General features: G+C 42.9%; 1 protein-coding gene across 1 annotated transcript in view; it reads left to right on the forward strand.

The window, feature by feature from the left end:
* Positions 1-26503, forward strand: part of TENM2 (teneurin transmembrane protein 2) — a 1031222-nt gene that overhangs the window by 207073 nt on the left and 797646 nt on the right. The window contains exon 3 of the mRNA XM_054036715.1: positions 19782-20082. Within this exon, the coding sequence (XP_053892690.1) occupies positions 19857-20082 (226 nt within the window). The 5' untranslated portion in view covers positions 19782-19856. The remainder of the gene's footprint in view (positions 1-19781; positions 20083-26503) is intronic.

Below are 26503 nucleotides of genomic sequence, written 5' to 3' on the forward strand. Positions count from 1 at the left end.
CATTACTTTTTATGTATTAATAAAACTAGATAAAATTTAAAATCAAAACTTCTTTATCTTCCTTTGAACAGTTCATTATACAAACACACAAACCTATTAACTAATAATAATAATTTGGGTAGATATATGGAAACTTAGCTGGTGAAGTATACAATAAGGTAACACAATATATTTATCATAGGGGAATGAGAAATATAATAGATAATTACAGATAAGAATTAGAAGGAAATAAAAGTTGCATGATACAGCAAGCTCACTATCTTGGTGAGCATAGCAGTGGGATTGTATAACCATATCCTTTTGCATTCCCTCAATGGTATACAATATACATTTCATTTATTTTCACAAGGGGAGTGATATGATCAGCACAACTTCTGACCTTTTCGAAATATCCATTGATATACAATAAGAGGAAAGAGCAAATGAGATTTAAGCTATGGGTATGTTGGGAGCTAATTTATATGGTGCTTGAAAAATGCCCACAAATCTTCAAATAAACGAGGGGGGAGCACTGAGGATTGGTTTCATCAGCAAACAGTACATCTGGTTATTGAAAGCCTTCCATGTCTTCAATGGAGCAAGCCAAACTTGAACTTCATAGTGACATAAGATATATTTACTAACAGTAAGTTATTAAAATGTTTGTATCTATTTCTGTAAAAAGACTGAGCGCTATACATGTACATGTATGACGTTCAAGCTGGCTTCCTTTCTAGGAGAGAATGTGAAGGGACTTGAGCAGCAATTGTAGCCACGCAGAGACCTGAGGAAATCCAATTCAGATGAACATGAAAGAAGATACGAGAGACCTATCAGGTTGAGGCCACAGATGGAATAATTAAGGAGACTTAAGGAAAATGTGATAAGGCTACTAGGAAAAGCAGGGAAGATCATAGGGCAAATGTCTAAGGAGCCATTGACCTAGTGACCAGGTGATATGTCTCATCTCTTTCTGAAGAGGAAAAAGCCAAAGATGAGCCATAATCTGTCTAGTGATCAGCAATCAATAGGTAATATAGAGTTACCAGAGAGGATGAAGAGGCGAGCTCTGTACATAGTGCAGAACATGACCCAAAATGTTCATAACACAGAAAAAAAAATAGGGATATTATGCTGAGGCATGTTGGGGAATCCACACTTGGTAGTGCTGGGGATGGGAGGATGTGGCAGTGGGGAGACACCTGAAGAGGGAGATCTGATACAGTTAAGAATGGTATCCGAGATATGGGCAGAGAGATTAAGACTGGGTTGACACAAGTGATGTTGCAGGTCTTTCTGGTATCAAATGAGATGGAGGAAGTATTAAGATACTGGTGATCAGCTTCCCGATCAGGTGATAATGTAAAGATAAGAGTTTAGGAGTCCATAGGGCCAAATTTGCTGCTTCTGTAAATTGGCCCAGTTCCACTTACTTCAGTGGAGCTGTGCCAATTTACATCAGCAGAAAATTTTGACTCCGATGCCTTCTCTGGTGACCTATTGTGTCTGAGTTGGACACAATGTCTTCCGGGGGGCTGTGAGGTGGTCCACATATCCGTGGCTGCTGCTATGCCTTTTTAAAAGATAGTGAGAATCTCTCTCAGGGCTGTGCAAACGGCAAGGGGGGTTTCAAACATTCTGTAAAAGACACTGTTTTGTTTTGGTTTTGGTGTTTTGATTTTCACTTCTTACTCTTGTGGGTCTTTAGGGTGACCAGATGTTCCATTTTTAAAGGGACAGTCCCGTTTTCTGAGACTTTTTCTCATATAGGCGCCTATTACTCGCCACCCCCTGCCCCGTTCTTTCACAGTTGCTATCTATCTGGTAACCCTATGTGGGTCCCTATGCTCCTCTGTGACTGCTCACTTCACTTGACCTCAGTTGAACTTATCCACATTCCTGGGATCTGACTCACTGATTTTGCCTGATACATCTCTGAGTTTCACAGAAAGCTCTTACCTGATTGCACTCAGTTTCTCAGATATTCCTTAGATCTTTTATCTACAGCCACAGTCATTCCAAACCTAGCAGTTGATTCATGAAGAGCTTGGTGGGTAAATTCTTACAGTAACTGACTTTTTTCCCCTCCATGATGCCTACAAGCACAAGAGTAGTGCTCAAAACCACAAGCTGCAACACATCTATGAAAAAGCTCCAAGTGTGAGTGGTCTACAAAGCTGTTTGATATGCCATAGTTTGATCACGCTACTGGTGCAAAAAATCCATGGATTGTTCTGCTACTTCCACTTCTGAGCCTTCCTTAGCTAGTGAGGCTGTTCACTGTGTGTGTGTGTGTGTGTGTGTGCGCGCTGAAGGCTTTGGTTCTGGGACTGAAAGTTGTACTAGCAAACAATGGGCAGCTGTTATGCACCTGGGCACTGAAAGCAGTTCAGTTATTGAAAACCTGGGACAGAATTTTGCCTTTGGTAAGGCACATCTAGCTACTTGGCTGCAAGTGAATCATTACCTCCTTTTTGGTAGAAAATGGTCCCGTAGTTAATTTAGAACAAGACTTCTTGCATAGCAAATGCAAAGGAAGGCAAGTATTAAAATTGTGGTTCTTGGTCAGAACAGCCTGTATATCTTGCCTCTTTATTCTGTTTCGCTTGTTTCCTTTTCCAGCCAAATACCTCCTCTTCCTTTGTGAACCATATAACTGGGTTGATGAAGTTTTCCACCATAGCAAGCAAGTAGGCCACCATGAACGTCCAAAGGAACACATAGAGGCATTTGGTCACTGGACAGAACTATTGGAAAAGAGTTGCTATGATGAGGATATAGAAATCCCATAATGCACAATACGGGGTTAATATGCTGATATGGCTCTACCCTGCTGCACCTACACGAAATGTCAGGATTGGAGGAAGCAGCTTAAAAGGGAGAGATTCAGCTCAGTTGATGCAAGGAGAGTAGATGTGTAGTCCTTGGCTCCTGGAGCAAGGCCTGACTAAAGGTGACCCTTCACTGAAGGAAAGGAGGTCTTTTTGTGGATGCATTTATGATGGGATTATTCCTGGATACTAGCTTGTGAACCTAGTTGGGGCCCTACGCTTCAGAGGAGCCCTCTGAAGGCCTCTGTACTCGTATGTACTCTGTAGGACATCTCATCTGTGGTTCATCTTCATTTGTGCTTGATTGATGAACCCCGGAAGGGGCAGATTATCCAGGGTTCAGCTCTCTTAAAACCAGACTGATGCACTGAAACACTCAGATGCTGCAGAACAGAGGCCCGGCTGAGTGCTGGAGACTGGCCCAGACCTGAGCGGTACCCTGGCATTGGAACGCTGGTGAGTCGCACAGCAGACAAAGATATGCAGACTTGCTATCAGATTCAGAAGGACATGTGGCTAGGGTTGCCAGGTCGAGAACGGACCCCGGTGGCTCCGGTCAGCACCGCCAGGCCGTCAAAAGTCTGGTTGGCAATGCAGGGGGGGCCCAGGGCTAAGGCAGGCTTCCTACCTGCCTTGGCTCTGTGCAGCTCCCAGAAGCAGCTACCAGATCCCTGCAGCCCCTAGGTGCAGGGAGGCTCCACACACTGCCCCTGCCCGAGTGTCGGGTCTGCAGCTCCCATTGGCTGGGAATCGCAACCAATGGGAGCTGCAGGGGCGGTGCCTGCGGGTGTGAGGGCAATGCGTGGTGACACAGAGCCTCCCTGGCCGCCCAGGCGTCTAGGGGCCACAGGGACATGGTGGCCGCTTCCTCAGAACCGCAGTAAGCGCTGCTGGGACCCCTCCCACGTCCTCCGACTCCCCAATCCCCTGCTCCAACCTGGAGTCCCCTCCCACACCCCAAGCCCCTCATCCCCGGCCGCCCCCAAGAGCCCTCATGCCTAGCCTGAGCCCTCGCCCCCATGCACCCTACCCCCTTCCCCAGCCCGGTGAAAGTGAGAGAGTGGGGCGATGGAGGGAGCAACGGGGGGGAGAGGTGATGGAGTGACCAAGGGTGGGGGGGATGGAGGGCATGGGCAGGGCAGGGGTGTTTGGTTTTGTGCTGTTAGAAAGTTGGCAGCCCTACATGTGGCAGAGTATTTTGTCATCTCTTGGATAATTTGCTGTACTTGAGTCAGAAGTGACTAGCTTTGAGATGTTCATTTGAGAAATTAGACAGCTATCATAATGGTAACTCTTTAGGTTTACTTGAATTGCTTGCAAGGTATGATACTATGTTGCAAGATCATGTGGAAGCTATTAGTTCTGGTATTGCAATGGTGATGTACTTATCAAACCAAATTCAAAATTAATTTATTATAGGATCAAGAAAAGTACAGCAGACTATTTTCAACAAGGTTAAGAAAGCTAACTACTTCTCTGTTATGTGTGATTGCATTACAGACCTTTCCCAAATGGAACAAATGCCTCAGGTGTTAATGTTCAGACTTTGAAAGATGGAGTGAAGGTCATTCAGAGTTTTGTGGATTTCAGTGAAATCACACCAAAGGAGCTCAGGGTATTATGTAGGTTATTTTAGAGAAGCTGACAATGGTGGTTCCCCAAGTTGTTGTGTTTTTTGGAGTTGTCTTTTCCACTTCTAGTAGTTGGGATGTGTTTGAAAAAACATATCAGCATTACATTAGAATTGCATAGCACACAACAAGATGGCCAGCCTGGGTAAAGGCAATCGATCCCCTACAAAATCAGGTTTAGGTGTTTTTTGATTCTGTAGATGAGATCAAGACACCACACAAATTTAAATTGGAAACTGATAGCCTGCAAATGAACACTTCTTCTGGATTTGTTGCATTGAGGAGACTGCTGCTTCACGGACTGAAATGTTAGGAATATCCACATAGTTCAAAGAACAATGCTCTTGAAGGAGGAAGATAATGCAGATGGACTTGCAAAGGATGAAATGACATCAGATTTCCCCTCTTTTCCCCCTCCCCACCCCCCCCCAAAAAGGGTTTTGAGTGCCAGGTTTATAATCCCATTAGACACAGTATCAACACAGTTGGACAACAGGATGCATAAGTATGATGGAGTCTGGAAAAGGTTTGCTTTGTTTGGTGGGTGAGAAACTGAAAAGTCTCAGCAGCAAAGATGTAAAAGGCATGCTTGAAACTTAGCAAGCAGCTACCCTGAAGATTTAAACTTGGCGTTTTGGGAATGAAATTGAGCTCTCTGCCAGTTTTTGCAAGCAAACTTTTAAGGGAGACTTGGAAACGGAGGCACCCATTGATCTCCTTTGCTATATTCACAAGAGATGCCAGTTTCCCTAACACAAAACAGCATTGCAATTTTTTTGCTGCCTTCCAGTAACCATGGCTGCTAACAAAAGGAGTTTCGGCAAATTAAATTTAATCCTGGGGCGGAGAGGATAGGAGCTGCTAATCTGGGTGCAGAGGGGATTTATGCCAGAGAGACAGGGTTTATATACTGTCTCCTGGGTGACAATGGCTTACCTGATCCCCACTGGCCAATCCATCAGCTCAGTTCATACATTCCTCTCTTCTTCCTCAGCGGAGTGGGGGATCCTTAAAGAGCCTCTATCTCTTTTTCCTGCTGGTCCAGCCAAAGATCCCTCCACACTTTTGAGATTGCAGGAGGTTCATTTGCTGTTGATTTCAATGGGACCAGGATTACACATCTTCTCCTTGTCTGTACTAAATTCTGAAATGAATGGTAATAGTTAAAGGATTTGGTAGCAAAAACAGTTTATAGTAAATAAATTAATTTTTCAGGCTTAATGCAGACTATTTCAATCAAACTGGTCATATATCTAATATATATGAATGAAAAACTATTTGTTGTCCACATGCCCATAGGGAAAGAGCATAAATGAATGCTGTGCTTCAGAGCTGCTGTAAAGACTCTCAATGGAAACTGAAGAATATGTCTGAATTGATTTATGTGAAATTGGAACTCTGTAGTGACTGTTGAAAAGGTGGACTCTTGGGTGTTTGGGTTATATTTTTCCTTCATGCCTTGTCTGCTGTTCTTTAGATTTATGATGGTGCCATCATGACACATGCTGCTGGATTATTTTCTTTTGGTTTTTAGTTTTTAAGAATTGTTTCGAAGTCAGCACTATGAAATTACATGTTTGGAAAGTAAGAGCTTGTGATAATGTTTTGGGAACTTTGATTGCTGTTTTTGTTAACTGTTGTTTCTTACGCTCTTATGGTCTCTTTGCTTTAGAATTCTGTTTCTGGATTTTCTGCGCTCCCTGGTGGTGCTTACCATGTAAATGAAGTAACACAGTATACTTCTTTTTAACTGCTGTACTTGTGTGTCGCATGGTGTGCAAACAGCTCAGCTGCTTGCTAGGTAGTCTTTATGGCTATATGATAACAGTATAGGTTATGTTTGCTGGCCACCTGCACCCTGCCTCCATGTAGGAATTGACACTGAGTCACTCCCTCATATTCTCAGTGAATGCTTCTCCCATGTTAGGACTGGAGAAACTTGCCATTTTACAAATGCCTTTTTTACACTGTGCATTACATTTATTCTTAGTAACCTTTCATCATGGCTTCATTTTATTTGTTTACTTTCCAGACTGAATCTATTATATTTGTATCACTTAGATCTTTTTCCAATGTTAATAACAGCATAACCTTAAAATTGTAAAAGATTTATCGATAGACTCTTAAACAATTTTAATGTTGGAAAAAGGTCTGCAATGGGTAGAAAGCATAATAGAATTTGGTATTGGAATGAGAAGTATTTGAGACTTTTTTTTTTTTTTAACCTGATAGTTGAGCTGAAAGCAAACCTGGTGTTACTGTGTGATATTTCTTTAAATAAAAAATTCTTCCCTTTCTGTGCAATATACATTGTGTCCCATTATTAACAGAAGAATCAAAACTGAACTTCATATGTCTTATGGCTCTTGTATTCAAAAACATAACCTACATGGTTGGAATAGTAGAATACAAAGTATATGTAGATTTACACTTTGCAAATATAGTTCTTTTAATTTTTTTTTAATTATTTCTTAATTCTGGGTTTCCTGTTGCAAGAGGTAATGATATCTTTAGCACCTAAGCAGAATATTTAAAAGGATTTAGTTCTTCTCACTGTTTCTAAGTATTAGTGAGATTGCCATCTCATGGGCATGTGTTTAGAAGAAAAACACAGAACCCTGAACTCAGGTCTTGACAAGTTTCACAAGGGACACATTCTCTGTGGCATAAGATCCATCTCACTTGTTGCCTTCAAACTCTGAGGTGGCATGGAGACACTGTAGGGTCAACCCGGGGGGGTCTAGAATTCAAGTGCCTTTTGTACTAGGGCATGTCTACACATACAGCAGTGCAGCTGTACTGATGCAGGGACGCCACTGCAGCGCATCTGGTAAAGAGGCTCTATGCCAACGGGATAGAACTCTCCCACCGGCGTAGTGCTGCGCATATGAGCGCTTATGCTGGTGTAACATATGTTGCTCAGATGGTGGTTTATTCACATCCCTGAGCAACATGAGTTATGCCAACATAGGTTGTAGTGTAGATAAAATCTAATGGTATGAAGCCCAGTCTGGATCTGGAAGCCATATAGGAGAGTTGTCTGTGTTGGATCTGATTCAGTGTTGCAATCCAAGCTGGAAACCACATGAAAAAGGGTCCTTGTTGCTCTTCATTCTCTCAGATGGTAGAGGAGAGCAAGGAGCTCTTGATGAGTCTGAATAAAAGTTACATACCTTAGTTGATCTTCCTTTACAAGGGGCTAAGTGGTGAGAGTTTGAAAATGTCCTTAACTGCTGGAAGCAATGATGCCTGGTGTCTTTCCTTTTCTTCTAACCAAGCTTAGGTCAGGTATGGTTTAGGAACTTGAATGCCATCAAGCAGATATAGGTAAACTATCATCATTTGTCCTTGTCATTATTGATGAATTTTCCAAGCTATGGCGTGGGGAAGCGGGAAAAGTGTTTGCATCTCCTATGCAGTAGATCTCCATACTTAAAGTTCTTTCACATCGTTAAGCACAAAGGCAGCTTTGGGCTACTGCCGATTTGGGTACTAATATATAAAGAAGACCAGGATGGGGAGTAAAGAGCCAATGGCTTTAGCCCATGGCTGCCAACTTCTCTTCATTGAGGGAATGTACGTGCAACAGCTGCTTTTCCCCCAAAGTACCGGGAGGCATTACAAATTCTTGAAGTACATTGCCTCCCAGAATTTTCTCTACAGCAATATGGTTCTGTACTGCCTCCTACTCAGAGCTGTGCTTGTCTCCTGCTGTAATGTCTGGACAGATTTTTGATGATTAGCATCTATTTGCTTCCTTCCAGACTCTGCAACAGACAGGACCATTGACTTACTGGAGGTGTTTGTTTGCTTGTTTAAGTTTATAATATGGTACTCCTGCTAATCATAGTAACCTCCTATGTTTTGACTCTATTTTTGCATACAATTTTCGTATGGCTATAGGCAAATCTTATATCTTGAGAAGGAATGTTTGGTCTTTTGGTTAGAACAGGAATCTGGACAGCAACACCTTGATTCTATTCCTGGCTCTTACCACTGACTTGCTGTGCGACTCTGGAAAACTTGCTTAGGTTTCCAGGCCACAATTTACCCTCTGTAGAATGGTTATATTAACTAATATCCACTGATGTGTGGTTTAATTTGCATGCATACTCTATTATCCTTGGCTGCAAGATGGAATAAAAATGCAGAGTATTGTTGCTCTCCTGTCTGAGAAGCATCTATGTCAATGTCAAATTCATACTACTGAGTATTTGATCCCTTGTTGCCTACGTTGAATTTCATAATACATACCATCAATGCTATCTGAAGTGATGTAGAATTTAAAAATCTAGGGAATACTTCCTTTTAGCAAATCTGATTTTGAAAAAAATTCTATTGAGATATAACATATTCATCACATGGCTTAATAATACTTCTTTCCCTTGTGTTCCATTCCTCTCTTTTCCCTTTAACTTCTAGTCAAACCACCTTTAACCTTTAAAACAAGGGATCCCAGTAGGAAATTCTGTTGTTTTTTGATAAATTTTATGTGTATAAAGGGCAGAGAACTTGGAGTAATGTGGTTAATGGCTTATATACACTAAAGGAATCTTTTGTGCGGGGTTTTCATTGCTTTCAAAGCTAAGTTGAATGGGCTCCATTTATTTTTGTAAGTGGGTATTTTATTCTTTATTCTATTGAAAACTAAGAATTCCTTTTTAATCATTCTTTTTATTCCAATATTTTATTCTGATTAAATTTATGACACTAAATCGTATCTGCTAAATCCCTGCCCCAGAGACTATAGTCCAAGCTATTAAAGGCCAACTAAGACAAGACCCAGCATGGCTGTTCTGTTAATTAAGGGTATGGACAACTTGAGGAGGAAAATGAGAAGAGAAGTGACTTGAAAGGAAGCATTTAAGAGGAAAAGGAAATGGGAGGGTGTGCTCGCTGGACAAACCTGGGGAGGATAATGTAAGTGTAGTAAGCAGTATCAGTTGTGGCATTTGGTTAAAATTTTAAGACCTAGTAACTTCCCTTAGCTCTTTGTATCCTCATTACATTAGGTGAGTTTTGACATATATTGTAATTGACAGTCTCTTCAGTGAAGACCTGATGTTGCATTAGAGCCCCCTACTGGAATGTGTCTATGAGCCCTTACGATCTGGGGTATAGGAGTAGCTGGCTCTTCATGGATTCTTCATCTGGCCAAAAAAAAAAAAAAAAAAGTTTCATGAAAATAAGTGAGTGATGCTTACAGTTGGAATGAAGCATATACACTTTTATTTTCTCTGGTGCTCTGATGGTAGAGTGCATGAATAAAGGCACACAAATGAGCAAAGAGAAGAGAAAATAACTAGTAAAATTGAAAAAGGTTGTGTCCTATTTGGACCAGCAGGACAAAACTGAAATGAGGGGAGCTTGAAAGAGAGAGCTAAATTTAGTCCAAGAGAGGGTCAATCAAGGCATGTACATGGATGGGTTTTAGCAGGGGGAATAAGAAGGATAAGGTTATTTTTGGTCATATTAAAGGGTGGATGCAGCGATTGATTTGTGCATGTGCCATTTTGTCATGTGCATTGTTGCACACATACACTAGGTATAAGTGCAAATACACAATGTATGCAGGAGCATCAGGCATTGTGTGTTTGCAGTTTGGCCAGGGCTACATATAATTTGGAAAATGTAAACTAATCTAAAAAATGTGACCTTGGGAGACGTGACAGTTGCACTACCATTGGCCCTTACTATGAGGGAGCCTTCTCCCTGACATCCTTGGCCCAGAGGTAGATACGCCCCAACCCCCGAGTCTTCTGAGCATCCCCCGGGAGTGCCAAGTTGCTTATCCACTGAACACTCACAAAATTACCAGACTGCTGTTCCAAAGGAACAGCACACCGCAGCTTACTAGTTACACCCTAGACCCCAGTTCACACCTAGACACATAACACGTGAATACTTTTACAGTGAAAACGTGAATAAGTTGATATAACAAAGAACAGGGATTCAAATGGTAGCAAACAGAAATATTGCAGAAAAGGATTACAGATAAAATCAGTGTGCGTTCTATAGCCTAAACTTACTTAGTAAGATGCCCTCTTGTCTAATATGGTAGTGCTTTACCCAAAGTCCTTCCCACAGCGCTTCTCCACCAGGATAGTTGAGACGACCCTCTCCAACCCCTTCACAAGATCAAGACCTCTGGCAACCTGTCTCCCAAGATGAAGGATGACTGGGCATCTTTCTGCATCTCTAGATGTTAGACCAATCCTTTGTTTTTCACCTGTAAAACAAGTTGTGTTCTCCCTACCTGCTAATTTCTTCCCCCCGCAGTATCTTCATTGCACACTGAGTCAAATGCTGAATTGACTTCCATGGTAGGACACATAATATAAATTGGTTAAACATGGAGAGAAGTGTCTCCCATCTTCTGTTGTGGTGGACTCAGTCTCAAGGCACACTACTTCAGAGTGACCGGCCCTTAACTATAAGGCCTTATGTACATATATTAGAAATTATGTTCTTATCTCCTTCCATATTATCTGTATGTGCATTTCACAAAGATTATGATGATCAGTGTGACACAGGCCTTCAGTAGAAACATAATGTGACTCTCTTTAGTGAAATAGAATGTAAATACCAGACCTCGGGGATACCTGTAACCATTATGTATCACTGTGCCCTTTACCATTTGTCATCAAGAGGTCCTTGGGTCACATCTGGTATAGAATGTAGACAGCAGAGAGGAATTAGGAGTGAATCTAAATTCACTTTTGGAGAGACTGGACCCAATTCTGGTGTAAGAGCAGAGCAACTCCATTCACTTGAATACAGTCACTCTGGATTTACCTTGAGCTGAGTTTAGAATCTGGTCCATGGAGTCTGTGCTGGCGGCAGGGTATACAAGAGGTGGATGATGGGGAAACATGTAATCTGGGAACTGGCTGCGTAATAAAGGTAGCTGAATCCTGGGATCAAGTGTCTGAGAGAACATTGAGGGGGATGATGGTGAGTTCAAAGCAGAAGGCAGGTGAACAGACATTGAAGGAACTGAAGTGCTAGTGAAAGTACATTCAGCAAAAGTAGGATAATAGCCAGGTAAGCAGAGACTTTTAGAAATCAGGGGTGAAATCTTGGCTCCGTTGACATGAAGGGTAAAACTCTCACTGGCTTAATTGGGACCAGGATTTCACCCCAGGAGCTGACAGAAAAAGGAGAATGATCAACAATTAAATAATGAAGAAATCTATCATTCGTTGCACAGGCATTTAGATCCATCTGACTTTTATAAATGTTGGTTAATTTGATCAAGGTGTTAATCAAAAAATTATTTAGACAATTGTTTCTTGATTCAAAAATATTCTCTGATGACATGATTATACAAAATCATTAAAGCATGCTTAACTGTATTGTGTTAATCCTGCAATGATTCTTTCTATCTTCTATCAACACTGCAGCAGTTGATCTTTTTATGCAGGAAAAGTATTTGTATTCTTAAGGCAAATTTTAGGAAATTTAATGTTTAGAATGACCAGCTTGCATTTGATCTTTAAATCTTTTTCATGGATTTATTCAGCTACACAAATTAAAACATATTAAATGAATGTTTAGCTTGTTTGTATTGTGTTATGTGAATTTTCCTCCTTTTTATCATGCTACATGAAATGATCAAACTGTATAGATAACTCTATTGAGAGCAGAGAACTGTGAGTTAGAACTTCTGGGTTCAATTCCCAGGTATGTCGCTGACACATTGTGTGACCCTGAGCAAGGCACTTACCCCTCTGAGGATAATACATACCTACTTCACAGGGCTTTTATGAGGCTTAATTAATATTTTGTAAATCATTTTTGAGTTCCTCAGATGAAAGACACTATGTAAGTGCAAGCTTCTATTGCTGTTAGTTGTGTTGTCCCCTTCCCCTTCCCGCACCCCAAAGCAAACAAGGAATCTATTCTGAGGGGGAAAATGTGTATTCAAAAAAAAAAAAAATCTTGGACCTCAAAAATTTTAGGAATACAAAGACCTGTCCCACGTGTCATTTTCATTTTCTATTCCTCACATCTTCTTCCATTCCTTTCATGTCCTTTATCCTTCTGTTCCCCAGAAACAAACCTAGGTGTATTGGGGAAACAAATCTAGGCATGACTACAGCCCATTTATGTTGTTTTGCTTGGCAACATAGTGTAGGTTTGTCAGCCTTTATATCAAACAAGGTGGTTGGTTTTAACTCCTTTACTAACTTGAAAAATGGCTATCAACTTTATTTCAATTCATTTTATAATTATGAAGACTTCCTTTCAATCAGCTTAGTCTTTCCAAATGGGGGAAAAATCCTCTTCTGGCATGAGTCATGGTGAAAACTAGATGTTATAACTACTAGACTGTGATGATCAAAGCATTTAAATGTGTAAAATGCAGGAACCAATTAAAGCTGCTTGGAATAAGGCTTTTCAAGAACAAAATTCCTTAGATATCCTTAATGCTCTTTCTCTGGGCTAGAGTGGTGAACACTCCAAATTTGTTTTCAGTAATGAAAAAGGCCAAATGGCTTCTGTTCTGTTGCCCTCTTAATAACTGACCAAAGGGTTGTGTGAATCATCATTACTTCTCATTACGAATCATAAAATGAGCACATTGTTTTCCAATCAAAATGCTTGCTGTTCTTACTTTCAACTGGTAGAATCTTCCCAGTTTTTCTGGGTATGAACCTTTCTGACCCCAAAGCTAATCTGTTCAGGCACAGGGATCTGCCATACAAAGCAGTCTTCATCACTGGGGTCTGAGTGGTTATCACTAGGGTTACCATATTTTGTGCCTCCCAAAGAAGGACACTCCACGGGGCCCCGGCCCCACCCCCAGCCCCGCCCCAACTCCGCCCCCTCCCCAAATTCTCTGCCCCCTCCCCTGCTTCCCGCGAACATTTGAGTCGCAGGAAGCCTGAAGCAGGTAAGGGGGAGTGTGGGGGGAGGAGGCGCGGCCCAGGCTGGCCCCGGCCCTGGGGTGCCGGCCCCGGGCCCAGCCCCCGGCCGACCACCCCCGGCCCGCTCAGCACTGCGGTCCCCGGCCCGGCCCCCGGGCCCCCGGCTGAGCACCCCCGGCACCGCACCGCCGGTCCCCAGCCCGGCCCCCGGCCCGGCCCCGGCGGCGCCCCCGATCCCCCGGCCCGGCCCCGGCGGCGCCCCCGAGCCCCCGGCCAAGCCCCCGGCCCGGCCCCTGAGCCCCCGGCGGCGCCCCCGATCCCCCGGCCCGGCCCTGGCGGAGCCCCCGAGCCCCCGGCCCTGGAGCCCCTGGCCAGGCACCGCACCGCCGGCCCGGCCCCGGAGCCCCCGGCCCGGCCCCCAAGCCCCCGGCCCAACCCCCGAGCCCCGGCCCCCGCCCGGCATGTCCCGATTTTCCCGGACATGTCCGGCTTTTGGGGCTTTCCCCCCGGACGGGGATTTGGAGCCCAAAAAGCCGGACATGTCCGGGAAAATCCGGACGTATGGTAACCCTAGTTATCACTGTCTACTCCTCTGCTCAAATTAAAACCCTAAAATGGTTTGGGCCTGTGTTTAGAATGGTAGGACTAATTCTGATCTCATTTACACTATGATAAAAATCAGGAGTTATCCCATAGAAGTTAGTGAAGTGACACCAAAGAAAAAGTGGTACAAGCAAGATTAGAATCTGGTCCTGTCTCTGGTGTGAAACCAAGAAAGCTGAGATCACTTAGTGCTTGGTGTTGTAACTCCTCTGTTTTAAGCAGGAGCTGATAGTGGGGCATTTTCAGTGAAGGGCACTGTACTCTGAGAACTTGTATTTCCTCCCCCCCCCCTTCCTCCCAGAAGTCTCAATAAATGAGAAAATAACTTTTTTGGGGGGAGGGAGGGGAAGAAGGGTAAGTCTGGCTCATGGGTACAGTGGATAGCATTTAAAATTTACGTTGCCATGGTGTGGTGTTTGACTTCACTGCTGTATTTACACTTTTGACTATTTGCTAGAATATGCTGCAAATACCATAAATTTAATTATCAGAGTTGGTTAATGCTGCTTCTGCTTTTTAGTAGCACCCATAGAAAAATACAACACCCCACCAAATATCCATGCTGCTCTGGGGAAAGTGAAAAACCACATGCACACAAGCTAATTTGGTAGTAGGATAAAATTCCTTTCATGGCCTAAAAAAGGCACCTAAAGCCCAGAGCCTATCCAGAGGCCTTGTGTTGCCTTTCTCTAGTTAAAGTGGAGGTGGGGAGAGAAGGGTAGGAGATGAATTGTGATGTGGAAGAATACAGATACAGATCAGCCCCAGCCCATGCAAGGAGACCCTCCTGTCTCTGCTCTTGCTAGTCCGTTGGAGATCCCTCCCTGTTATGGTGGATAAGGCAATATACTTAAATTTACCACATGAACAAAATAAAGGAGACACAATGACTTTGGCCTCTAAATATTTCAAGTTACACGTTTTGCTTCTCTAGTTAGCATACTAGGTAGTTTTTTCATTTCATCATTCTCAGGGAACTTGTTTTACTACCAATAAATAAATAAATAAATAAAAATGACCATATCATATTACTTAGGAACCTGTTTCTTGTAATGAGATTTTTCATTAAGTAGGTTGAATACAAAGTTTTTTGGAACTAACAGTTTCCAAACTTTAATGTTCCCTTTTTTAACGTTTCCTATTATTTTCATATCCTTAGCACATGTAACTAAAACACTAAGTGACATTTTGTTTAAGAACATTTTCAGTAAGTCTTCTCTGTCTGAGAGAACTTAAGTTGATAAAAATACTCTTATGTCAGTCTCAGCACAGGAATATTATAAATGTTTATTAACTATAGTAATCAGGAATTTTTTTTTTGTTTGCAAACAATGGAAACCAAATCAGAGAACTTTAATATGTATTAGAACCATCAAGATGAGAAAACAAATTAATTACTCTGAACCTATAGGTAGAAAATTGTTAATGTGTAACAGGTTTTAAATGCACATTGGGCTGAAAAAAATATATATATATGAGGCATACTGTCTCAATACCCTATTTCTGTGGTTAAAATTGTGATGCACTGGTAGTGCATTTGATTGTGGTGTTGTGGGTGGGTAGTAAAAACAAAGATCCCCAATCCTGCAAATACTTAGGTCAGTGGTCCCCAACCTTTTTGTGGCCAGTAGCACATTCAAAAAGCCGAACATGTCCGGGAAAAATACCGGCCAGGCACTTCCTCTCCCGCGGCTGCTCTGCTCCTCCCCTGGCTCAGACTTCGGCTCTGTTTAAGAGCCAAGCTGCCCGAGCCAGGGCTACTGGTTTCGGGCAGCCCCCATGCCTCCAGACCCCGAGCCACCGGCCGGGCACTTCCCTTCCCGGGCTCCAGCTGCTCTGCTCCGGTGGTGCAGGGTCCGGAGGCAAGGGGGCTGCCCGAAGTCGGTAGCGCTGGCTCAGGCAGCTTGGCTCTTAAACAGAGCCGAAGTCTGAGTCAGGGGAGGAGCAGAGCTGCTAGAGCCGGGGAGAAGTGCCCGGCCGGGGGCACAGAGTCCAGAGGCATATGAGCTGCCCGAAGCCCGAGCGCTACCAGCTTCATGGTTTGCTGGGCAGCCTCCAGACCCTGCGCCGCCGGCTGGGCGCTTCCCCTCCCGGGCTCCAGCTCCTCTGGGGAAGCGCCAGCCAAGGGCGCAGGGTCTGGAGGCTGCCCAGCCAACCGTGAAGCCGGTAGCGCTCGGGCAGCCCTTTTCGTGTGGCTGGGAGGGAGGAGGGGGGAGTCAGGGCGGGGACTTTGGGAAAGGGTGGAGTTGGGGCGGGGCCGGGGGTGGGAAGGGGGCGGGGCCAGGGCCTGTGGAGTGTCCTCTTTTTTTATTTTTTAAATATGGTAACCCTACCTTTGCCCCAGTCCTCTGCCAGGGCTGTTTTAAACCCCTCAGGGCAGGAGCGGGTGTCCACTCCGCTACAGACATCCAGAAGATCAGTTTTGCTTTGAATGATTTTACAGAATCTATCATTTGAGCCACATGTTTGTCTTTTCTCTGGAGCTCAAGATTTAAAATGTTTAATTTGTCAGTGATGTCGGCAAGAAAAGCCAAGTCCATTAACCAGTTGGAGTCTTCTAGTTGTTCGAAGTTCTGATTTGTGGACTTCAGAAATTCTTTGATCTCTTCAATTAGGCTTAAAAAACGTCCAAGAACTTTACCTTTGCTCAGCCATCGTACTTCTGTGTGCAAGATAAGATCAGATAGTTTATCGTCAACATCTTCCAACAGGGCCTTAAAAAGTCGGTGTTGCAAAGGTTTCGCTCGAATAGAGTTAATTATTTTAATAACGACATTCATGACGTGTTGAAAAGAAAGAACTTTGATACACAAAGCTTCTTGGTGGATAATGCAATGATAAGACAAAGTTTGGAAAGGATTCATTCTTCTTACACAGTGCAATGAATCCATTGACGCTGCCCATCATTGCTGGTACCCCATCAGTGGTGATCACAGACAGCTTGTGTAGTGGCATACTAATTGATGTTGCTTATGATTTGAATTAATTATAGATGTCTTCACCCTTTGTTCGCCCTTTCATAGGCAATACTTTTAGTAACTCTTCTTTTACGGGTAAGTCACTAAATACCATCCTCACCATAACTGCCAACTGCACTGTATCCGATATATCTGTCGACTCATTGAATTGCAGTGAAAACCAGTCACATATTTCCAAGTCATCCTTTAGCTGAGTTTGCATGTCACTTGAAATTGCATGTATCCTCCTCGTAACTGTGTTGTCTGATAACTGCAAGTCTTGTATTGCCGACAAAATCTCACCGTTGTTAGGAAATCCTTGAAACAGGTAATCAGCACCAGTCAAAAATGCTTCCTTCAACAATTCACCATCTTGAAAGGGTTTTCTCTTCTTTGTGAGCAGATGAGTATCAGTGCAGGAAGAATACTCACATACAGGGCCGGCTCCAGACACCAGTGGAGCAAGCACGTCCCTGGGGCAGCACACACTACAGGGCGGCGTTCGGTCATTCTGCAGAGGCAGAGCGTTGTTTTGGGGTTTTTTGGCGGCAGTTTTGGGCAGTGCAGAGAGAAGCCGCGAGGACAGAGAACACTGGCACCTGCAGCCCCGGAGTACTCTGTCCCCAGCAGGCACGGGGCCCTGGCTTCTCTCCCCTGCTGGGCAATAGGCGGGCCGGCCCCGCGCCTGCCGGGGACAGAGAACACCGGCGCCCACAGCCTGCAGCCCCAGAGTTCTCTGTCCCCGGCAGGCGCGGGGCCGCGGCTTCTCTCCCCTGCTGGGCACTAGGCGGGCGCACATAAATGCCCTGGAGGGCTCCATGGCGGGGACCACTGACTTAGGTCTTACCCTTAAATTTGGAAAATGTGGGTAGACACATTGAAGTCACTGAAATAGCTCCTGTGCTTAAAATTAAGTAAGTGGGCCAATGGCTGCAGGTTTGAGGACTTAATACAAACAGGTTTTTAAAAATTCAGATATTCAAAAGTGCACTTAGCCACACAAACCACAGACAGTACAGAAAAACAAGAAAACTGTAGAACATTTTGAATCATCTGTTTGTTGAACTTTTTCAGTCTAACCTGATGCACTAGCTCTAGCCCAGGTAGCAGCAGTACTCAGGGGGAAAAAAAGGATTGGGGGTGGGGGAGGAGAGGGGAAGGAATGTTTATTGGTTTTATCTGTAATGTATTGTAATTATAAACAAGAACAATATATGTGTGTGTGTGGGGGGGGGAAGCATGTTTTTATATTTCAGAACTCACAGATTGCAAAGTACATGTAGGCGTCTTAAAACAGCTGGCTCTCCTGGTTACCTAACTTCCTCCTTCTGAGAGCAAAATATAGAAAAGAAAACAACAAAAGTAGTATAAATGTCAGTGTCTGAATGCTGGGAAGAAATTCATCTGGTTTACCGGCTCCACTGACCAATCACATCTACTCTGCAATGGTGAGCTTATTACAAACTAAAGCCCTGATCTTGCAAACACGTATGGGCATACATAACCTTACTCACATGAGTAATCAGTCTTCAATGGGCGTCTGCTCATATGAGTAAAGTTGCACACTTGTTTAAATTAAAAATGCAGATGTGATGTCAGTGATTAACAAAAACAACAAAGAGTCTGGTGGCACCTTAAAGACTAACAGATTTATTTGGGCATAAGCTTTCGTGAGTAAAAACCTCACTTGTTTTTACTCACGAAAGCTTATGCCCAAATAAATCTGTTAGTCTTTAAGGTGCCACCAGACTCTTTGTTGTTTTTGTAGATACAGACTAACACGGCTACCCCCTGATAAGTGATTAACAAGTTAGCCTGCTCAAGAAGTGGGATAATCTGCCAAGTGAATAGTTAAAGCTCATAGTGTTAGTTAATTAGACAGCAGTTTGAAAACAAGTTTTCTGTAATTTGGTAACGTAGAAGTGGATACCTTCACTTTATAAATGATGGAAAAAAGCCATGTGAGCCCTCCTTAAGTTAGAAAATGTGGAATGTAACAAAGTTAATTCCTTTGGAGAACTCAGGAGGTATAATTGATAGACATTGTTGGGTATGTATTTTACAGCTGTATCAAGCATGGAAAGCCTTGGTAAAGGGTGCATGTGTGTATATAACAAATAAAATCAAATAATGTTTCTAGGCATGCAAGACAAATTTATTTTAGGATCAAACAGTTTAACAATTTCAAATGATGTCCAGAAAGTCTCTTTTCTTATGTGGTGTAAATACAGATTTGTTCAATTGCAATGGTGTGTTGAAGAATTTCTCAATCTACATTTTTTATTTATTTAAAAGAGATGGAGGGGGGTTAGGAAGGGTGGAGGGGACTGTATTGATAAAGAAGAAACTTGTAATTATTCCATTCTAGACCTTGCTGTACACTCGCATGGTCACAACATGTAATGTGTACCATTGTAATTCTTTAATGCTGAATATTAATGCCTTATGTTTGTAACTGTCTTTGCATGATTCAGTCTTAATTGTCGATTTCATATGATACTCCTGGAATGATACTCCATTCCAGGCCCTCCTGCAGCAAAAGGAAATAATTAGTTGGTTTGAATCTGTTTTTCTTTGTACTGTTTAATCGCAAGAGCTAATGTCAGGCTGTCAGAGTTTGTGTTATCAAAGTGCATTCGGAAATCAAAAGATTACAGTAGTTTTTTATCAATTTTTAAACTCTTCTATAAAAACATAGTTTAAATGAAACAAATCTTACAACTAAATCCATTTCCTTTTTCTTCTTTCCCCCATTAAAGTCAATTTATGTAAATTTATAAGGAACTTCGTGTCAAGGTCTAATTTTCCATCAAGTTTGCCCACTTTGTATTTCTGAACAAGTGAAGAAAAGTGAAATGTCACAGCATATTGTATCTCCAATTCTCACTCTTTATTATCTTTTGGTTTTAGGTGGTAGAGTGACTAGCCCCAAGATTAAAGATAAACTATTCTGAAAACGTTGATTTTTCTACCTGACTCAGAATAATGGATATAAAAGACCGAAGACACCGCTCTCTAACAAGAGGTCGGTGTGGAAAGGAATGCCGCTATACAAGTTCTTCATTGGACAGTGAGGACTGCCGAGTACCAACTCAGAAGTCCTATAGCTCAAGTGAGACGTTGAAGGCCTATGATCATGACACCAGAATGCACTACGGAAATAGAGTTTCTGACCTAGTTCACAGGGAGTCAGACGAGTTTCCAAGACAAGGTATGTGTAAGGCACAATTATTTTTTTGTTTGGTCCCAATAATCCCCAGTACAATAACCGCTGTCATTAATGTATATGTCTGCATGCCAGTAGCATTAGAAATGCTTGTAAAATGGAGAAAGGATAATGCTTGTAATTTTACCTTTTTAAAGCAGCAACAGGGTTGCATTTTCAATTAGGAAATTCGTTCCCTTCCATAGTCACGTTAAGCTGGGTACATTTAGGCTTCCGATCCTGTCAGAATTCACTTTGTGTAAGTGAGGCAAACCTAGATCACTGTGTTAACGTATATTTTAAATAGAGAAGCACTAATGACTCCTAACCAGCTGTCATATTTGTCATATATTGGCAATTATTATAACCTTACAGTATGTCATCTGTATTAGTTTTAGGTATAATAGTGACATTTTCACGTTGCTTTTTGTTTCTTTGATAGATTGGCTGTATTACTAAAATGAGTAAAACATTGTGATTAGCATACAGTAATTGCTAATCTGGTACCTTGGAATTTCTCCCCTGTTTCTAACATGTATAATAGAAATGGGATGCTGTTTCTTTTGGCTTCATTTTGTCTCTGCAGTTGGTTTATACTTTATTTAATAAAACAAATAGCAGGAGGAAACACATAATTAATAATTGGCTATAATATATTAGCACCTCACTGAGATTCTAAAACTCATATTAAATTTCAACTTTACACAATTCCCTTTGCATTAACGTATATGCAATTTGAATGACCTACTCCAATATAAAATTGTCTGCTTCAAATATCTATCTAGATTCTACTGAATGAAAGAGAATCTAAACTTCTCTAAGAAATAGCTTAAATATTTCTCTTTCGGTTAGTTCCTCACTGAACATGTTTCTGCTTCTATTTTGTGAGTTGTCTTAATAAAGTGAAACACAGCATAATTCTGTGTGTCTTGGGGTGAGGGGAAGAGACATGTAAACATTGCTTCAGATGAGCAGTCGTTGATCTGCTCAACTTCACCGAATCTTTTGCTTCATTAGATTGTCACTTGCCCCAAAATTGCATAGAGGGGAGCTAAAAAGTAAATCAGTTCCACTTGAAGAATTAGATGTGGTTTATTGTGTAACATTTGAGTGGATTTAGGCAGCTTGAACTATTAATATGCCCTCTCTTCTTACTTCCCCAAGGAGGAAATAAATCTGTTAGTAAAGTATCATGCTAACATAGGATTCCTCTAACTTTTAAGGCTACCAGTCTAATAGAATCCTATCTCCCTAACAACATGAGATTATTCTCTACAGCACAAGAATGATAAGAGGCTGCGCTGCCCGCCAGCCTGCTTCGGCTCCGCTGGTGTCCCATGAATGGTCAGTCCTGAGACAGGTGCCTTTACCGGTTCCCGTCCCATCAATAGACCAGGTACCATTGACTCTGGGGAAACTGGGGGAAGGTTTACACTAAAAGCACTATGTTGGCACAGCTGCACTGATGCACTGATGCAGCTGTGCCGCTGTAGCGCATCTGGTGTAGGTGGTCTATGCCAACAGGAGAGTGCTTTCCTATCAGCATAATGACTCCACCTCCGTGAGAAGCAGAAGCTATGTGGGCGGGAAAACATCTCCCTCTGACATAGCGCTCAGGTCACTGTAACTTGCATAATTGGTGGGGGGGGGAGGAGAACTCTACACTTCTACTAACAATGGGCCTATGAGTCTCCTCAGAAGTGCCCCTAAGGTACACAGAGCCCATCCACCTGTTGCAGCATCGCAGACCTCTGAGCAATACACTTAATCATTATGAAAGCAGTATTTCTGAGTGCATCTAGATAGCAGTCAACCACTCTGTACAACAACACTCTTGCCCTCTGCCCCTTTCAGTGATCATCTCAAACTCTTTCTACTAGCTTGGACAAGTGGGTCTTGGACATTGTTTCATGCTGCTACACCATAGTTTGACCATGCTTCTTCCACATCCCCGACCCGCTCCCCAGAAGCATGTGGTTTAGAGCTCTTGATGTGCAAGATGACTACTTCCATATCGACATACACCCAACCCACAGAAGTTCCCTGAGGTTCAAAGTGGGGCATCGATGCTTCCAATACAGGGTTCTACCATTCGGACTTACCAGGGTCCCATAAGGTTTTTACAAATGTTTTGTGTGTGGTAGCAGCTCACCTACGACCTCAGAGAATCCTTGTCTTTCCATACTTGAACAACAGGCTATTAGCAGTGCAGTCCAAACAGGAAGTGCGAGCATCATCGTCCCAGCTTCTTCTCCTCTCCTCCCTATGAGTGAGCATCAATGTTGAAAAATTGACTTTGCATCCTACACGGTCCCTGGAATTCATAGGAGCTCACATTGATATGACCGCCCCATGAGCTATCTATCACAGGACAGATTCCAGAGCCTATTAGAACAAATAGCTCTGATAATCTCCAACCCTTCGGTCTCAGCCAGGACCTGCCTTTCCATCCTAGGGCATGTGGCAGCATGCACATACATCACATGCTTTGTCCACCTTCACCTTTGTCTACAGCTATCTTAAATGCAAAAAAGAAGCTTACAAGAAGTGGAAGATTGGACAAATGACCAGGGAGGAGTATAAAAATATTGCTCAGACATGCAGGAGTGAAATCAAGAAGGCCAAATCACACTTGGAGTTGCAGCTAGCAAGAGATGTTAAGAGTAATAAGAAGTGTTTCTTCAGGTGTGTTAGCAACAAGAAGAAAGTGAAGGAAAGTGTGGGCCCCTTACTGAATGAGGGAGGCAACCTAGTGACAGAGGATGTGGAAAAAGCTAATGTACTCAGTGCTTTTTTTCCCTCTGTCACAAACAAGGTCAGCTCCCAGACTGCTGCACTGGGCAGCACAGTATGGGGAGGAAGTGACCAGCCCTCTTTGGAGAAAGAAGTGGTTCGGGACTATTTAGAAAAACTGGACAAGCACAAGTCCATCGGATGAGGGGAAAGCAGTGGACGTGTTATTCCTTGACTTTAGCAAAGCTTTTGATACGGTCTCCCACAGTATTCTTGCCGGCAAGTTAAAGAAGTATGGGCTGGATGAATGGACTATAAGGTGGATAGAAAGCTGGGTAGATCGTCGGGCTCAATGGGTAGTGATCAATGGCTCCATGTCAAGTTGGCAGCCGGTATCAAGCGGAGTGCCCCAAGGGTCGATCCTGGGGCCAGTTTTGTTCAATATCTTCATAAATGATCTGGAGGATGGCGTGGACTGCACTCTTGGCAAGTTTGCAGATGACACTAAACTGGGAGGAGTGGTAAATACGCTGGAAGGTAGGGATAGGATACAGAGGGACCTAGACAAATTAGAGGATTGGGCCAAAAGAAATCTGATGAGGTTCAACAAGGACAAGTGTAGAGTCCTGCACTTAGCACAGAAGAATCCTATACACTGCTACAGACTAGGGACCGAGTGGCGAGACAGCAGTTCTGCAGAAGAGGACCTAGGGGTTACAGTGGACAAGACACTGGATATGAGTCAACAGTATGCCCTTCTTGCCAAGAAGGCTAACGGCATTTTGGGCTGTATATGTAGGAGCATTGCCAGGAGATCGAGGGACGTGATCATTCCCCTCTATTCTGGAGTATTTGTCCAGTTTTGGGCCCCACTCTACAAGAAGGATGTGGAAAAATTGGAAAGAGTCCAGCGGAGGGCAACAAAAATGATTAGGGGGCTGGAGCACATGACTTATGAGGCTGAGGGAACTGGGATTGTTTTGTCTGCAGAAGAGAAGAATGAGGGGGGATTTGATAGCTGCTTTCAACTACCTGAAAGAGGGTTCCAAAGAGGATGGATCAAGACTGTTCTCAGTTGTACCAGATGACAGAACAAGGAGTAATGGTCTCAAGTTGCAGTGGGGGAGGTTTAGGTTGGATATTAGGAAAAACTTTTTCACTAGGAGGGTGATGAAGCACTGGAATGGGTTACCTAGGGAGGTGGTGGAATCTCCTTCCTTAGAGGTTTTTAAGGTCAGGCTTGACAAAGCCCTGGCTGGGTTGATTTAGTTGTGAATTGGTCCTGCTTTGAGCAGGGGATTGGACTAGATGATCTCCTGAGGTCCCTGCCAACCCTGATATTCTATGATTCTATATGGCTCCAAAGAATCTGTTCTCCTCTGCACCAGTTCATGGACACCATAACCTCCAGTGGAACATTGAGTATCTCTTCTCTTCGTTGGTGGAAACACCTGCTCCAAGTCTGCTCTCGTATGCCCATGCTCACTAACTGTGACAGTAATAAGGGACACTTCTTATTCAGGCTGAGGCAGTCATGTTGGAGGTCACATGACACAAGGCACCTGGATCATGCGAGAGGCCAGGATACATAAACGTATTGAATTTCAGGTAGTATGCAAAACATGCCATATGGTCTTACTAGCTATCTGCTATTGCCACATCTTTGTCAGACAACACAACTATAGCATACTACAGAAACAAGGGAGCACAAGGTCCCCAGTGCTGCATATGGAGGCAATTATTCTCAGACATCATATCCTTTTTCCAGCAGCCTACCTGCCTTGCATCCAGAATGTGATCCGCTGAGAGAATCTGCAGAACTTTGCAACTGACCACGAATGGGAGTTGCATGATACAATAATCACTGACATATTGCTGGGATGCACCAATCAGAGACCTCTTTATATTACACACCACCACCAACTGCACCCAGTATTACTCCAGGGAGGACTTTGTGCCCACTCATTGGATGACGCTCTGGTCGTCGATTTGGTCAGACCAGACGAACTACGCCCCCTCTTCCCCCCCCCACACACTCCAATCCTGCAGCTTCCACAAACTCCAGTGGGGGAGAGCGATGGCCATTCTGATCGCTCTGTTTTGGAGTCGCCAATTCTGGTTCCCTCTTCTCCACATGTTGAAGCAACCTCTCCCAGTCCAGACATTTCCGTAACTGCTGAGATAACACAATGGCAGATTCAGGCATCCAGATCCATGGTTTTCGGATGGACACCTCCCTGAGAATGCTCATTGTCACACACACACACACACACACACACACGCACACACCCCTTCTCCTGTTTACATGAAGGGTGTATGAACAGGAGAATAGGCATAGTTTAACAATTTGCACACTGTTTTCAAGTATCAGGGGGTAGCTGTGTTAGTCTGTATCCACAAAAACAACAAGGAGTCCGGTGGCACCATAAAGGTGAACAGATTTATTTGGGCATAAGCTTTCGTGGGTAAAAACCTCCCTTCTTCAGATACATCTTAAGAAGTGAGGTTTTTTACCCACGAAAGCTTATGCCCAAATAAATCTGTTCGTCTTTAAGGTGCCACCGGACTCCCTGTTGTTACTGTGTTTTCAGTGTCTGCAATAGCTCTGTATGAATTAAATGCTGGTCAGTTCTAAATGTAGTTAGGAAAATGTAAAGAGAAGTATTTGCACATGCAGTTTCCAGCTGCAGACGTCTAGGAATTTACAAATGCTAATTTATTCAAAGTTCGAGTGGGTGTTTTTATGGGATTTAAATTTTGCAGGAAATAGACATGTGTTTTAAATTGGTAGTCCTGAAAGTAATATTTCTTTTCACTACTGTAGGAAGAATTTGAATGATTTTTGCCTTTAAATGGTTTCAGATATTTTCCCAATATTTTGTCCCTTCTGCCAGTAAAGCTCTCTGTGGTGTGACTTGTTGACATATATCCATTTGATTAACGATGGTATTGAGACTACATAAAGCAGCTGCTTTAAGTTGAGATCTTAGATGATACTTGTTTTTGAGAATTGCAGTAAAAATCTGTCAAGTACAAGACTGAGTTGTACCATTTTCATTTTTGATCTATGAGAGCTTGACAGTGAAATTCTTGATATAAAAGTTATACTCAGGGCTGGAAAGCTTAAAATTAGACCTTCAAACTTTGGTTTGGTGTTCTGATGTGCATGTTGCCCTGTCTTTCTGCTCTGCATGTCTGTTTCATTATTTTATGAGCAGACAGGTCTTCAGAAGTTATAAGTGCCTCTGTGAGTTGATGGGATACAAAAACCTTTTACCTTTTGTTGTCAGTTTTAAATCAGAATTGATAATGACTGAAAATCATTACAGTCTGATAGCTAGTTTAGATCCTTGTGTGAAATGAGTTTTATGGTTTGTCTAGTTCCTAGCAAACATACCAACCAAAAGAAAAAAATCCTCTCCATCATAGTTGTTGATTGTCAGCAGACTACCTTGCAGTGTTGGTGTGAAAATGTGGAAAATGAGCATGGTAGGCTATGTCTGCCACCCGGCTGAAGTGCCATTACATTTAGGAGGGATTCTGACTTAGGCATTGTCATAATCCCATAGGCAGTAGCTTCATCCCATTGGCTCAGCCAAGCGCATACATCAAATGTCTGAACTTGTGGTTCCTTTTATACTGAGCAGGATTACTATTGCAGAAGAACATCAGTAGGGAAAACTAACCAGCCTCA

Source organism: Malaclemys terrapin, chromosome 8, assembly GCF_027887155.1.
Source record: "Malaclemys terrapin pileata isolate rMalTer1 chromosome 8, rMalTer1.hap1, whole genome shotgun sequence".
Classification (NCBI taxonomy): domain Eukaryota; kingdom Metazoa; phylum Chordata; order Testudines; family Emydidae; genus Malaclemys; species Malaclemys terrapin.